Genomic DNA, 14,270 nt, shown 5'->3' on the forward strand with positions numbered 1-14,270 from the left:
TTAGAAGCCATTGCAGAATACATACATATACATATCCACATGATTCTGTATAGCATTAACACTAAAATCCAACTAACGAAGCAGTTAAAAAAAACTACACATCAATTTCACTTAGAACTGTAGTTTGAAAAATTCTAAAAAACTACTAATAAATCAAATGCTACAGTATTATTAAAATAATCATCCAGAGGAGCAATAGATTCTACCTAAAGCATAAAAAAGGTTTCTGGGATACACAACTGTATATAAATACAACTCTAATTTTGTAATACGTACTCTTTTTTTTTTTAGTTAAGAAAAAAAAAAGAGACAAAAAGAAAATGCATCAAAATGTTAATGTGATTATCTCTATCATGAGATTATGGGCAGTTCTTGCTTCTTATTTATCCTTTGCAATATTTTCCATAATATACATTTCTTTTCCATAAAAAAAAAAAAAACTCTCTGTACGTGTCAAGTTTTCAAATTTTACTATTAAAATCATTTTCTATATGCCATACAATCATGTGCTTATTTGTAGTTGTTCAACATTATCTTCATTAGTTAAACTTTAAGTTGCCAACATTCTTTTAGGGCAAACATCTAATAAATGAGACTATATCAACTGAATGCACCAAATAAAACCTGAAATCTGTCAAAGAGTGAAGCCATCTATAGATGCAAGAACCATCGCCTCGAACACATGTGAAAGCTGGACAATGAATACCAAAGATCAAAGAAGAATTGATGCCTTTTAATTACAGTGTTGGCAAAGAATACTGACTATACCATGGACCACCAGAAGAACAAACAGATCTGTCTTGGAAGAAACAGCCAGAACACTCCTCAGAAGCGAGGACAGTGACAATTCATCTCACGTACTTTGGACATGTTACCAGAAGGGGCCAATCCCTGGACAAGGACATCATGCTTGGTAAAGGAGAGGGTCAGCGAAAAAGAGGAAGACCCTCAATGAGATGGATTGACACAGTGGCTGTAACAACAGGCTCAAGCATAACAACGATTGTGAGGATGGCACAGGGTGGGGCAGTGTTTCGTTCTGTTGTACATTTCTACATAGGGTTGCTATGAGTTGGAACTGACTCTACAGCACCTAACAACAACAACAACAAGGAGATTAACTATTGACGACTTGGAGGAAATATCAATAAGCACGAAGAACATAAAACAAAAACCCAGCATATTTATCAAAGATGACCACCTAATTTTCTAGTCCATGCCAGGCATTCACATTTCCACCACTTTAAGACCTGACCTCTACCTGCTAGGAGAGAAGCTATATCACATGCACACTAGCCTGTCAGATGCCAACTTGTGGACGTTGGCACACGAGGGGAAGGGCTGTTAGAAACAATAAAAGGACATTTGCACTTGAAGAATACAAATTAATTTTTTTAAAAATTAAGCCTTTCCTGTTTTAAAGAAGGTGTGACAGAGATATAAGTATTTGGTTGAAGTTATCTTTGCTTTTAAAAAGAATTGGATTAACTTTTATTAATATATTTTACTTTTTACTGAATAAACAATACTTTATTTTTTATTAATTAAAGGTAGCTTAAAAAGGAGATAACCATTATCTTTCATAGAAATTTCTAAAAATATGATACTTTCATTTAATACAATTTCCCTAGCATATAAAGATGAGGGTACAGACAATGACAGTTAACTTTGTTTATGCATGTCGGGGACTGGGGACATGATGGCTAAAAGGAATGACAGATCACTAACAGTCCTTTTAAAACTGAACATGCATCGGGTCACATTTATAGACTTAGTTACACATATAACGTAAAGATGGCTGTAAAAGAATTTTTAAAAGTCTAGAATTTTACTCACTGGGATTTAATTTGTTATCTGCCCTGGAGATGAGGCATCATGGAAAGGTAAAGCAGTCTCCCATTTCACACATGTAAGATGGGTCAACAAATGTCTCACAGATAAATATCTAAAGTACAAGGCCTTCAAAGGGATTCCAGCCTAGTCTGCAACAAATTATTTACTGCACATTTTTGATCTCTACTTTTATAAACACAGAACTAATGTCACACCCTGTAAATACTCTGCAAACACAGTGTCAGGTTTCCATTATGGACGCTCCCAGCAGATGACTTGGGGTATCGCCTTACCTGAGAGGGCATCTTGTGCTTCAAAGAAAGTACTGAGACCTCCTTTCACGTATGCCAGACTGCCTTCGTTCTTCTTGTTAGCCTGTTTCTTCAGATTGTTGACTGCCATTTTGAGCTGTTCAAAACTGAAATGAAATAAATCAAATGTCTGAGACTCCTCCACCCACGGCCAGTGAGTCGATCCTGACTCGTAGCAACCCTGTAGGTCAGAGCAGAACTGCCCCATAGGGTTTCCAAGGCTATAAATCTTTAAGGAAACAGGCTGCCACATCTTTCTCCCGCAGAGCAGCTGGTGGGTTCAAACTGCCAACCTTTGGGTTAGCAGCCAAGCGCTTAACCACTGCACCACCAGGGCTCCTCTGAGATGCCTAACAAGCAAAAAGAAGTAAGATAAATTCATTAAGTGTAAAATACTAGAAGAGTTAAACCTACATTAAGAAACGTACAGACTAACACAATATGTAACTGGATAAAAACAAAAAGCTCTCAAACTCTTACCTAGATCTAAACCTTTTAATTATTATTAATGCTTAAACTGCAGCCACTATAAAAGACTTTTTTAGCCCTCAAATGGTAATTCCAAGTATACCTGGCCCCTTAGAAGTAAACACACATGCAGGTATTTTTAAAATCTATATATTTATGCTATATACAATATGTTTTATATATATATATTATATATAGTTTATACATATTGTGGTTTTGGGTATATACAATATACAGTGAAACCTGACAGAGCCAGAACTTGATGGGACTGCCTTGTTTTTCTGGGTCTCATAAGTTTTCCACCTTGGACAGGGTGCAGTCTTACCACTTTCTATTGCTCTCTATTAATGGAAAATATTTGAATTTTCCTTCTCTGACAGGTTCCCACCTTACACAGGTTCTGGCTTTTGCAGGTTTTATTGTACATGATTTGCCAGGTAAAAGGTTTTGCATATCACCTATCTGACAGAAACCCTAAAGGAAAGACACAGGTCATGCATGCGGTGATGGACAGTTCCTCAAGAGGCAGAACTCCTCTCGGTGTCCATACGTGCACTGAAGTATTTTGGGTACAAGCTGAGCATAATTCTATCCTAACCACTTCAACACCTATCCCACTGTCATTAATAATAAAACTACATAAATCTGTGGGTAAATTCCCAATTTACATTTATCACTATTTCTCATACAGAAAAATAGACAGACCTCTGTATTTCATAAAGTTTTATTCCTATTTGATCTAAAATATTCTGAATATAAAACTTTAAATATCTTTTTGAGTACCATGATACCCCTAGACAAAAAAACAGATAAATGCTGGTTTACATTAGAAAAAGCATGCCCACCACATAAAAGTAGAACCATCTTTCACAATCAAAGAATTCTGCTTTAAAAATTTATCAGACCAAATCTGCTCCATGTATTAAAAATACCAACTTCATGTTTTCTATTACTGATTTTCACTTAATAAAGAAGAATTTACCTTAAGGTATGTTTTAACATGTTGACTTCCCAAGAATGTAAGTTTTAAGCAATAAACCATTCATATATTCAAACATCTTTATTGAATGTAATTGTTTTCAATCAATCTTGCAAGTTATAAGCCTGCTCTTACAGACTGTAGAAAATGTCAATCAGCAGACAAACAGAAACACTTCAATGTGGATACATGACCTGTATATTTTTTGACTAACGTTAAGCCTGCTCTTTACAAAATGACAAAGCAACTCATCTTGCTTTGTCCCTACAATAGTCAGAGAAGGCCGTTTTGTGCGTATTTTATACCAGGACTTAAAATTGTTCTGTTAGTGGAATAGAGAGAAATCGCATTGACACACATCAGTTTAGATACCCAGTTGAGACTCCACAAAGTTTTAAAAAGCTGCATGAGTAATGAAATGTAGAAACATAAAATTACAGAAAATAAGGGTCCTCTAATGAATAATCTCATTTTACAAATCAGGAAATAGATGCCCTGAGATATTCACTGGCTCACCAGCATCAAAGGGCTCATCGTGGCAGAGCCAGACCTAAACAGGTCCTATACCCAGAAAAAAAACAGGTCCTGTACAAGTTATTATATATTCTTACTATAAGCATCCAGGTGAAACCATGAACTGCTGATAGTCCAACATATACTAACCTCGTGGTTGAGTGATTCTCTATAAGATACCAGGCAGCTGAAAAATTCTCACTTGTGAAATCAGCACTCATTCCATGGAAGAGCATTTCTAAGTCCTTCTGGGGCAATTTACTTCTGAGGGAGAAAAGAAGGCTTAAAATATATTTCAACTGCTATTACTACAAAAAGGTTAATAGACATCACAGAGTATCTGGTATAATAAACACAAACACAAATAATTATAATTACATATGATACATTACCAAGAATATGAAAATTTTTACAAATACATACAAACTACATCTCCTACACTGTGGCTGATTTCCTATCATATAAATGTCAACTGTACATGTAAGACTGAAAAATAGTTAAAACACAGAAATTACATCAATATGGAATATGAGATTGAAAGAGGGTTTAAAATATCAGACTGAACTGACATCTTATGAAATCTATCAAAATATGAATTCCCCAATTCAATGGATAAAAATCAAAATTTGGATACAGTGAAAACTCTTTTAAAAAATTAAATCGGTTTGTTAAAATATGTCTTGTTAAAGGCAGAATGAAAGTTGTTTTAAGACATTAATGCCTAAAAAATCATCAGTGTACTAATAAAATTAGATCTAACTACAACAGTTCAAATCCACCAGCCACTCCTTAGAAATCCCATGGGGCAGTTCTGCTGTCCTATAGGGTCGCTATGAGTCAGAATCGATTCTATGGCGACAGGTTTGGTTTTGGTTACATAGCACTTATAATAGTTTTAAGGAAAACTTGTGATAAAAACAGGCTACATATTACCTGCAACTCACTTTGTGGGCTTCATTTTTAAGTGTAATTTCTAAATTAATTCATTTATTTACTTGCTCAAATTCTTATTAAGTATCTACCACACATCAGGCTCCATGTAGCGCACCAGATGGTTATACTTGAGAACAGAAGTAACATGGCTGGCTCTGCCCACTGCAGCTTACAGCCAGCACATCTACATCCTATCTTTGAGGGGAAGTTCAAGCTCCACAGTAAGGTTTTTCAAAGTTGCTCCCTGAGCTGAACTCTGTTTCCTCTTGGGACTCATTTCTTATCACTTATCCTTCCTGCTGAAATCATAGTTGATGGGCTGCTGCTTTGGAAGGGGAAAGTGATAGACTTTTATGCCTTTTCTCTGCTGGCTAGTTTCAAACAGTAAGGGTTATAGATGAGCTGGAAGGAAGACAAGTGGGAATGGAAGGTTGTTCTTGGTTAGTGGTTAGTACTGCCCAAGGTGGCTGGTGCCTCTCGGCCTGCCAGATGCTGAAAACTTACTTTTTGTCTGTGGGTATTTTCAGGAGCTCACTGAAGGCCCTGGTGGGCTCCTCCCACTGCACTCTGGGATGTGTCCCCTCTCAGTGCTGCTCCTCAGCATCTAGTTGCTCCACCTTCTCATGGCACACAGGCTCTCACGCAGAGCTCAGGTGGCCTGGAGCCTGCTCTGTCCTGTGAGGCACTGACTTGGTCTACAGGAAACCGTTTCCTTTGTGCTGAGAACCTCATAGCAGTCCCTTCTCTTCTCCACATGGGCTGTCTCAGTCTTGTGAAGTGATACCAGGATTCAGTGCATCACAACTGCAGGGTTGCATGGAAACTCACTCCCTGGGCTTAAGATGAGGTGGATCGCACGTTCCCCACAACTTCCCCTTCACTGCCCAGCTACAGCTCTCTCCAAAGAATCTCTTCACAAACCCTCCCTTCCTCTACTCTCTCTTCATATTCCCTAAAAGGCTAAAGGGTGCAAGTAGCAAAACCAGTTCTCAGTCATCTCCTCTTCTATCTACAGTGTTAAGGCCTCAGTCAAGACAGAGAAGTCCTACTTTTACATCTTGTTACACTTACCTTTTTCACTATATAGTCTTCTTTTTTTAGTTAGGGAAGAAAACAAAACAAAAAGACCTGTTTAAAATCTTAACAACAGAAAATGAGACGAGATTTTAAGAGTCACGGACACCAGGTTGGTATTACCTCAGTCAGGTAGCTTTGAGACTAAATCTTCTAACTGTCCTCACCAGCTTCAAAGGTTAAAAGGTCTGTAGTCTGAATCTTCTTATTTGTGCACATGTGTGCTCATGGATCATTCATAAGATTACTGGTCATTTTCACCAGTCAGCAGTCTTTTGAGAGGGAGATGGAGAACTTGCATCTTTAGGAGTTCATTTGGTCTGTATTCTTCATGCTGGTTCCGATACTTAGTAATAACATCCTGTTACCTTTGGAAGTTTCTCTCATTTTATTTATTTACATACTATGCCTCCAAGTTAAAACCTTGGGAATATAATGTCTGAGTGGAGACTCAGGCTAAGCTAAGCCATGCTGAGTCCTAGTAAAGAAATCTAGGCAGGTTTCTCCCTACAGCTCTACCCTAACTGACTGGTAGTGTCTGTCTAGAGTGCTGTGTTAAGGGCCACGTGGACTTCTCTCACTCAGTGGGAAAGAACATCATAGCCAACCAGGAAGGCCTGCCTCTGTGTGAGAAAGGGCAGACATATACACCAGTGTGGCATTATACATTACCTTTGTATAATGCTTACACGAGCATCCTTTTATGTGCTGCCTAGCATTTCAGTCACTCAGGAAAGTTAAATAATTTCAACAGAATCAAAATGTACTACAAAATCACCAATATCAACCAAATCCCTACTAATAGCAGTTTTTTACTAATTATTCAACGACATGAAACCCTTGTCTAAGAAGGATCGATTCCAAAATCACATATTAAGAGCACAACTGAGGACAAGAAATAAAAAGGGACACTGAGAAGCCAGACTCAGCTCCGTGATCCCTCCCTCAAGCCCACAGTTTCACTTTGCATAGGTGTTCCCTGTCCATAATCGAAGTAGAATTGTGAAGGGGATTGCTGGGGTTAAGAACTGACGACATCAAAAAAACACAGATAACCCAATCGAAAAATGGGCAAAAGACTTAAGCGGACATTTCAGCAAAGAAGATATTCAAATGACCAACGAGCACGGTACTCAACGTCATTAGCCATTAGAGAGATGCAACCACAAGGAGATATCACTTCACTCTCACTAGAATAACTGAAAACAAAAAAAAAAGAAATAACAAATCTTGGCGAGGATGTATAGAAACTGGGATCCTTATGTATTGCTGGTGGGAATGCCAAATGGCACAGCCGCTTTGGAAAACAGTTGGACAAGTCCTCAAAATGTTAAACACAGAACTACTATAACCAAACACACTGCCATCAAGTCAATTCTGACTCACAGCAATGCTACAGGACAGAGTAGAACTGTCCTATAGGGGTGCCATAATCTTTATAGGAGCAGACTGCCACATCTTTTTCCCACGGAGCAACTGGTGGGTTTGAACCGCTCACCTTTCAGTTAGCTGCCAAGCGCTTTAACCACTACACTACCAGGGCTCCTTATGAACTACCATAAAATCCAAAACACCAAACCCACTGCCGCTGATTTGGTTCCAATTAATAGAGACCCTACAGGACAAAGCAGAGATGCCCCATAGTGTTTCCAATGAGTGCCTGGTAGATTCAAACCACCGACCTTTTGGTTAGTAGATGAATACTTAACCAGTATGCCACCAAGGCTCCATGAACTACCATATGACCTAGCAATTCCACTCCTAGGCAACTTTCAATAGACTTAAAAGCGGTGACACAGACAGACACACGTACACCAGTGTTCACTGCAGCACTATTCACAATTGCCAAAAGGCAGAAAAAACCTAAATGTCCTTCAGAAAAATGGATAAACAAAATGTAGTTAACAACATACAATGGAATACTGTTCAGCCATAAAGAGTAATAAAGCCCTGATACATGCTGTAATATGGATGAACCTTGAAAATACTATGCTGAGAGAAGTCAGTCAATCACAAAAGGACAAACACGTGATCTCATTTACATGAAATAAAAGAAGAGCAAATGTATAGAAACCAGTTTATCAGTGGTCACCAAGGGTAGGGAGAGGCGAAAGAGGAGTGAGTCAATGTTGGGAAAACAGTGAGTTTTTGTTTATGGTGATGGGAAATTTTGCAATAATTATGGGTGATGGCTGCACTACATGATTAATGTAATTGATACCACTAAATTGTATACCTGAAAAATAATGAACTGGCAAATGAATTATATATATTTTTACAACAATAAAAAAAGTTTTAAAAATTGAAATAATAACAATCCTCCCTAAATCACACAATTAAGTCCAGGTCTGCCCTTGTACAGAAGTACAGACCCCCTTTTTAGCTGACACTGATGGCTAAGGACCCAGCATTCATTCTCAACCCTCTTTGCTAACAGAACCCCATACAGCCCAGAGCTCCCCTTCACTGCGTGATTCCAGTCATCTTAAGCCAACTCTGGTTATCATATTCCCCTTGCTATTTATGGGCTAACCTTGTTTTGACAATGATGTCTGAAGAGAGGTCTACTGGAACATTTCTGGGAAAGTTCTTAAGCTGGGTTCATCAGAAAAGCAAAGCCAGTAAGGCATACAAATATCTATATAGACAGATTTATATAAAGGAAATGGCTCGCACAGTTGTAGAGGCTGTAATGTCCCAAATCCATGTATCAGGCGGGAGGCTTCTCCTGATTCACCAAGGCATATGGGCTGGCAAACCCAAGATCAGCAGGTCAGCCAGCAGGGCTCTTGCTTACTGGCTGCGAAGACCAACAAATCCCAAGATCAGCAGGTAATACTGCAGATAAGCTGCTAGCTAAAGTCCCAAGAACTGGAGTGAGACAGACAGGAGCCGGCTGCAGGAACCAAAGCAAGCAAACTCCCATTAGTCTTGCCAAAAAGTCCACTTATATATTCAATGTAGGCCACACCCCCAAGGAAACTCTCTTTCAACTGAGTGGCCACTCACAGCAAATCCGACCACGGAGGTGATCACAATATATCAACTCTCATCATGGAAGTGATCTCATCATCATACGACTGCCAAACTACATCATAGCTGTCAAACCACTGAGAATCGTGGCCCAGCCAACTTGACACATAATCTTAAAGACCACAGTTCTCCATACTTTTAAGAGGGAGAACTGAGAGGCTGTCTTTCTGCCTCTGGACATTACCGCATCTAGTTTCAACACCAGAAACTGCTACAGCTGTTTTGCAATTACCAAGGAAATGAGTTTTATGCTAAGGGAAAAAGAGCAAACCCAGGTTCTTTACATCTCAGTAACATTACTGAGCCACTAACTCAACCAATCTTGGAGCCCGCAATCTCTAGACGTTGTGTATTATGAAAAAATGAATGTTCTTTCTGCTTAAGTCAAAATGAATTTTCATTATCTGTTAGGTGTAGCTGAAGGCACCATGATTTACAATTTATCCCAAAATACATGCTCAAATATACTGATCTTTCATACAAATACCTGGAAAATGTGAAATACATGATTTGGAAAAATAGAAAATGAATAACAATGCCAAGAATCAATGAAGCTCCATGGTGCACAAACCTGCAAAGTGGCAAATGGCTCTCCTCAACATTTATAATGGGAGGCTGTGGTTAAGAATGCAGGCTGTGGGTTCAATTTCGAAGTTTGTTAAGATTCCCAGGTGGCGCAAAAGGTTTGCATTTGTCTATTAACCAAAACGCTGGAGGTTCAAATCCACCCAGCAGTGCCACAGAAAAAAAGCCTGGTGATCTTCTGTAAAGCTTACAGCCAAGAAAACCCTATGGGAAGTTCTACTCTATAGCACATGGAGTTGCCATGAGTCAGGATAGACTCAACTGCAATGGATTTGTTTTCAGTTTTTAGGTTTTTGGTTTTAGATCAATCTGTCTGACTGCAGGGAAGCTATTCAACCTCTCTAAGTTCCTTTTATTCACGAAAATAATGGGATTTTGATACCTGAGGATTAAAGTAGATAATGCATAGGAATGATTTAACAGTCTCTGGCACAATAAATGCTCAAAAATATTTTCTTATTTTTATTCCTTGTACTTAATAACCTCTTTATAGTCTACAGACTTATTTTGGTAAGACTCATCTCATTTTATTCTGATTATATCTGAGTTAAATATTTCCACACTACAGATGATGAAATAGCCTCAGGTTAGATATAGTCAACATTTGAACTCAGTGCTTCTATACTCAAATAAAGAAGCAGAGAATGTTAAGTATGAAATAAAACCATAACTATGAATCTAAAAACATAGAAACTTAGGGGGAGAATGGAGCAGGCATTTATTGAAAATGAAGAAAATTGCTAATGATCTTAATAACATAATAGTGAAAGAAGCAGTGCTTTGTCAATGTAGCTACTGTACTTGTTGTCAGCTGCTACAGACGAGGCTCCTGACTTACGGAGATCCATGCACAATCGAACCAAACACCGGCTGGTCTGGCACCACCCCAGGGTTAGGCTGGGAATCGGACCATTGTATTTTCATTGGCTGATTTTCAGAAACAGATCACCAGGCCTTTCTCCCTCATCCGAGTTAGTCTGCGGGCTCTGCTGAAGCTCGTTCAGCATCATAGCAATATGCAAGCCAACAGTTAAAACTTAAATGTTTGTTAAGAAAGCTGGATTTTGAACTTTAACCCTCCAAGTGCAGGAGATTGAGAGATGGGTCAACAAACCAGTAAAAGCAAAGATGCACTGGAGCAATTCAAATTAAGTATACACTTTAAATCTTATAATATGAAGATACAGACTGAAAGCAACATGTACTCTACTATGTAAGTTCATGAAATATTTTCATCAATGAATCAAAACAACACAGTTTCACGATTCTTAGCTTGCCACCCCTAAAATACATGTTTTCCGTTAGGTGGCACTGTAAGCTCAGGTCTAAATTTTAATTGTTTTAGTCCTATGCCACGGGAGTATACAGGCATATGGACTGAATGTACAGATACAAAACTAACAGAAATGTTCTTAATATGTCACCATTCACTTTTACGTATGAGAATGATCTTTAGTGATGACCTATGTAGCATACTGTTGTTGTTAGGTGTCATCAAGAGGTTGTGACTCATAGCGACCCTATGTACAACAACAGAATGAAAAACTGCTCAGTCCTGTGCCATCCTCACAATCGTTGTAATGTTTGAGCCCATTGTTACAGCCACTGTGTCAATCTATCTCACTGAGGGTCTTCCTCTTTTTGGTTGACCCTTTGCTTTACGAAGCATGTCATTCTCCAGGGACTGATCCCTTCTGATAACATGTACAAAGTATGTGAGACAAAGTCTCGTCATCCTTCCTTCTAAGGAGCATTCTAGCTGTACTTCTTCCAAGACAGATTTGTTTGCTCTTCTGGCAGTCCATGGTATATTCAATATTCTTCACCAACACCATTAATTCAAAGGCATCAATTCATCTTCAGTCTTCCTTATTCATTGTCCAGCTTTCACATGCATATGAGGCGACTGAAGACACCATAGCTTGGGTCAGGCACACCTTAGGCTTCAAAGTGACATCCTTGCTTTTGAGCACCTGAAAGAGGTCTTTTGCAGCAAATCTGCCCAATGCAATGTGTCATATGATTTCTTGACTGCTGCTTCCACGGATGTCAATTGTGGATTCAAGTAAAACGAAATCCTTGACAACTTCAACCTTCTCTCCCTCTATCATGACATTGCTTATTGGTCCAGTTGTGAAGATTTTTGTTTCCTTTATGTTGAGGTGTAATCCATAATGAAGTCTATGGTCTTTGATCTTCATCAGTTAGTGCTTCAAGCCCTCTTCACTTTCAGCAAAGAAGGGTGTGTCATCTGCATATCGCAGGCTGTTAATGAGTCTTCCTCCAATCCTGATGCCGTATTCTTCATACAGTCCCGCTTCTCAGATTATATACTCAGCATACAAATTGAATAAGCAGCATACAAAACAACAAAATTCATTTGGGGAAAAATTCTAACCACTCCACATACAGGGAGGTCTGGTTGCAGTTGTGTTACTCTGTGTGTGTTTGTGTTGAAGAAAACATGTTTTCTTGATTTAGCAAGTGGTAAAAAAAAAAAAAAAAAGTGGGCATCCTAGCACAGTAAAAGTGGGACTACATAGTTCTTCTGAGTGTGTATATATTACACTCAGTTCTTTTAGTTTAAAAACTTTAGGAACATTGTTTTGCTCTGATGTATTAAATATTATGAGTTTTTTCTTTTTTTGTTTTGCGGCTTTTATTTTCTGTACTGGCATGCTTTCTGGACCTAGGCATTATATCACAGCCCACATATCTTTTTAATAAAAATTTATAAGAATTATCTCCCTGTCACTTTTCCTTGTTTACAAAATGTAGCATGAAAATTGGTCATCCCTTCCTTGTTGTTAAACCAAACCGATTAGAAAATATTGGATTTCTACTGCCCATCAAAGCCACGTGAAAATAAAACAGGCATTAGTGGTACATCCATTTACTGCTCTAGACAGCCATTCCCAGTGATAATTTTACAAAAAAAGCTTGAGATCATATAAGAGCAGGAGCAAAGCTCCGCTTTTATGCCTCTACTCCTGTGATCGTTAAGGTTGTGTGTCAACCTGGTTGGGCCATGACTCTCAGTGGTTTGGCAGTTATGATGTAGTTTAGGAGTCATATGACAATGTGATCACTTCCATGATGAGGGTTGATATAATGCGATCACTTCTACGATGGCATCAGTTTAAATGGAGTTTTCCTGGGGCTGTGGCCTACGTCTAATACAGGTGGACTCTCTAACCTGCCAATCTTGAGTTCCCCAGCCCCTGTGGCTGCATGAATCAGGAGAACCCTACAGCCTGACCCACGGATTTGGGACATTCCAACCTCTACAACCACGTGAGCCATTTCCTTGATAGAAATCTCTCTATACAGATATGTATACACTTTACTGGCTTTGCTTCTCTAGAAAACACAGCCCAAGACATCTGGTACTGAGAGTGGGGTCCAGAGAAACAAAATTTTAAGGATGAGTTTTCTAAACTGGTTCTCAAGTCTAGTTAGTCTTAAAGATGTTGATGACTCTGTTTCCAGTGGAAAGCGGGCACTGTTAATCCATGGCATGAGGTAGCAATACAAATATGCAAAATATCACTACCAAAAGATCAGGTATTGGGGAAAGGCAAGGCTCTGGGTGATCGCATGTGTGATATGTTTCTACAATTCTGTCATAATGAGAACTATAAGACGGTTGGTTCGTCCTACTTTCACTAGACAAAGTGGTGAAAGAAAGAGGTGAGCTCAGGACTTCAGAGTCAAAGCTCAAGTGCTGCATAAACAACCTCAGTTTCCACTTGTGTCTTGAAAGAAAGCCTTATCTCTTGTAGTAACAAAGCTGGTATTGCTGAATACCAAACACAGACTCTTTATCATAAAAGTGGCTGAATTACAATGCCAACTCAATTCCCAACCTCAAGTGGTGCCACAAGTTAAAGCGAGGGCACTGATTGGGAAGAAATGAGATCCTGAAACATGGGATGGGGACCTCATACCACCAAGAAATAAGCACCAGGAGCATAGTGTATCCTTTGGACCTGGGGTCCCTATGCTGAGAACCTCCTACACCAGGGGAAGACTAATGACAAGGACCTCGCCCAAGAGCCAACAGAGAAAGCCTTCCCAGAGCTGGCGCCCTGAATTTGGATTTCTAGCCTCCTAGGCTGTGAGAGGATATATTCATCTTTGTTAAAGCCATCGACTTGTGGTATTTCTGTTATAGCAGCACTAGATGACTAAGACAACTGATCAGGTACTGTCTCCAAAACATGACATAAATATTCTCTTATAAAGCAAGTGAATATTATTTTCAAGAAACAAAACCTAGTGAAGGCTTCTACTTAATCTGAACCTCTTTCTACTTTATTTTTCAGTTGAAATAATTTGTCTCCATTACAATCTAAACCATGCAAAAACATATATATTCACGACAATAAGCATAATCAATCAGAAATACAGACTTTTTTACGAGAAAATTCTAGTCTCAATTCAAAGTCAAGTCATTTTTTCAGAGCAATTAGTAACATTTTTATAAGCATCACGGCACCACGTGTACAAAAACGCCAGTTAAAAATTCAAAAATATGAAGG

General features: G+C 38.7%; 1 protein-coding gene across 5 annotated transcripts in view; it reads right to left on the reverse strand.

The window, feature by feature from the left end:
• Positions 1-14,270, reverse strand: part of EXOC2 (exocyst complex component 2) — a 313,056-nt gene that overhangs the window by 227,244 nt on the left and 71,542 nt on the right. For all 5 annotated transcript variants that reach the window (XM_049882080.1, XM_049882096.1, XM_049882088.1 and 2 more), the window contains exons 5-6: positions 4,255-4,368; positions 2,127-2,251 (exon numbers count right to left, since the gene is read on the reverse strand). In XM_049882080.1, the coding sequence (XP_049738037.1) occupies positions 2,127-2,251; positions 4,255-4,368 (239 nt within the window). The remainder of the gene's footprint in view (positions 1-2,126; positions 2,252-4,254; positions 4,369-14,270) is intronic.

Source organism: Elephas maximus, chromosome 1, assembly GCF_024166365.1.
Source record: "Elephas maximus indicus isolate mEleMax1 chromosome 1, mEleMax1 primary haplotype, whole genome shotgun sequence".
Classification (NCBI taxonomy): Eukaryota; Metazoa; Chordata; class Mammalia; order Proboscidea; family Elephantidae; genus Elephas; species Elephas maximus.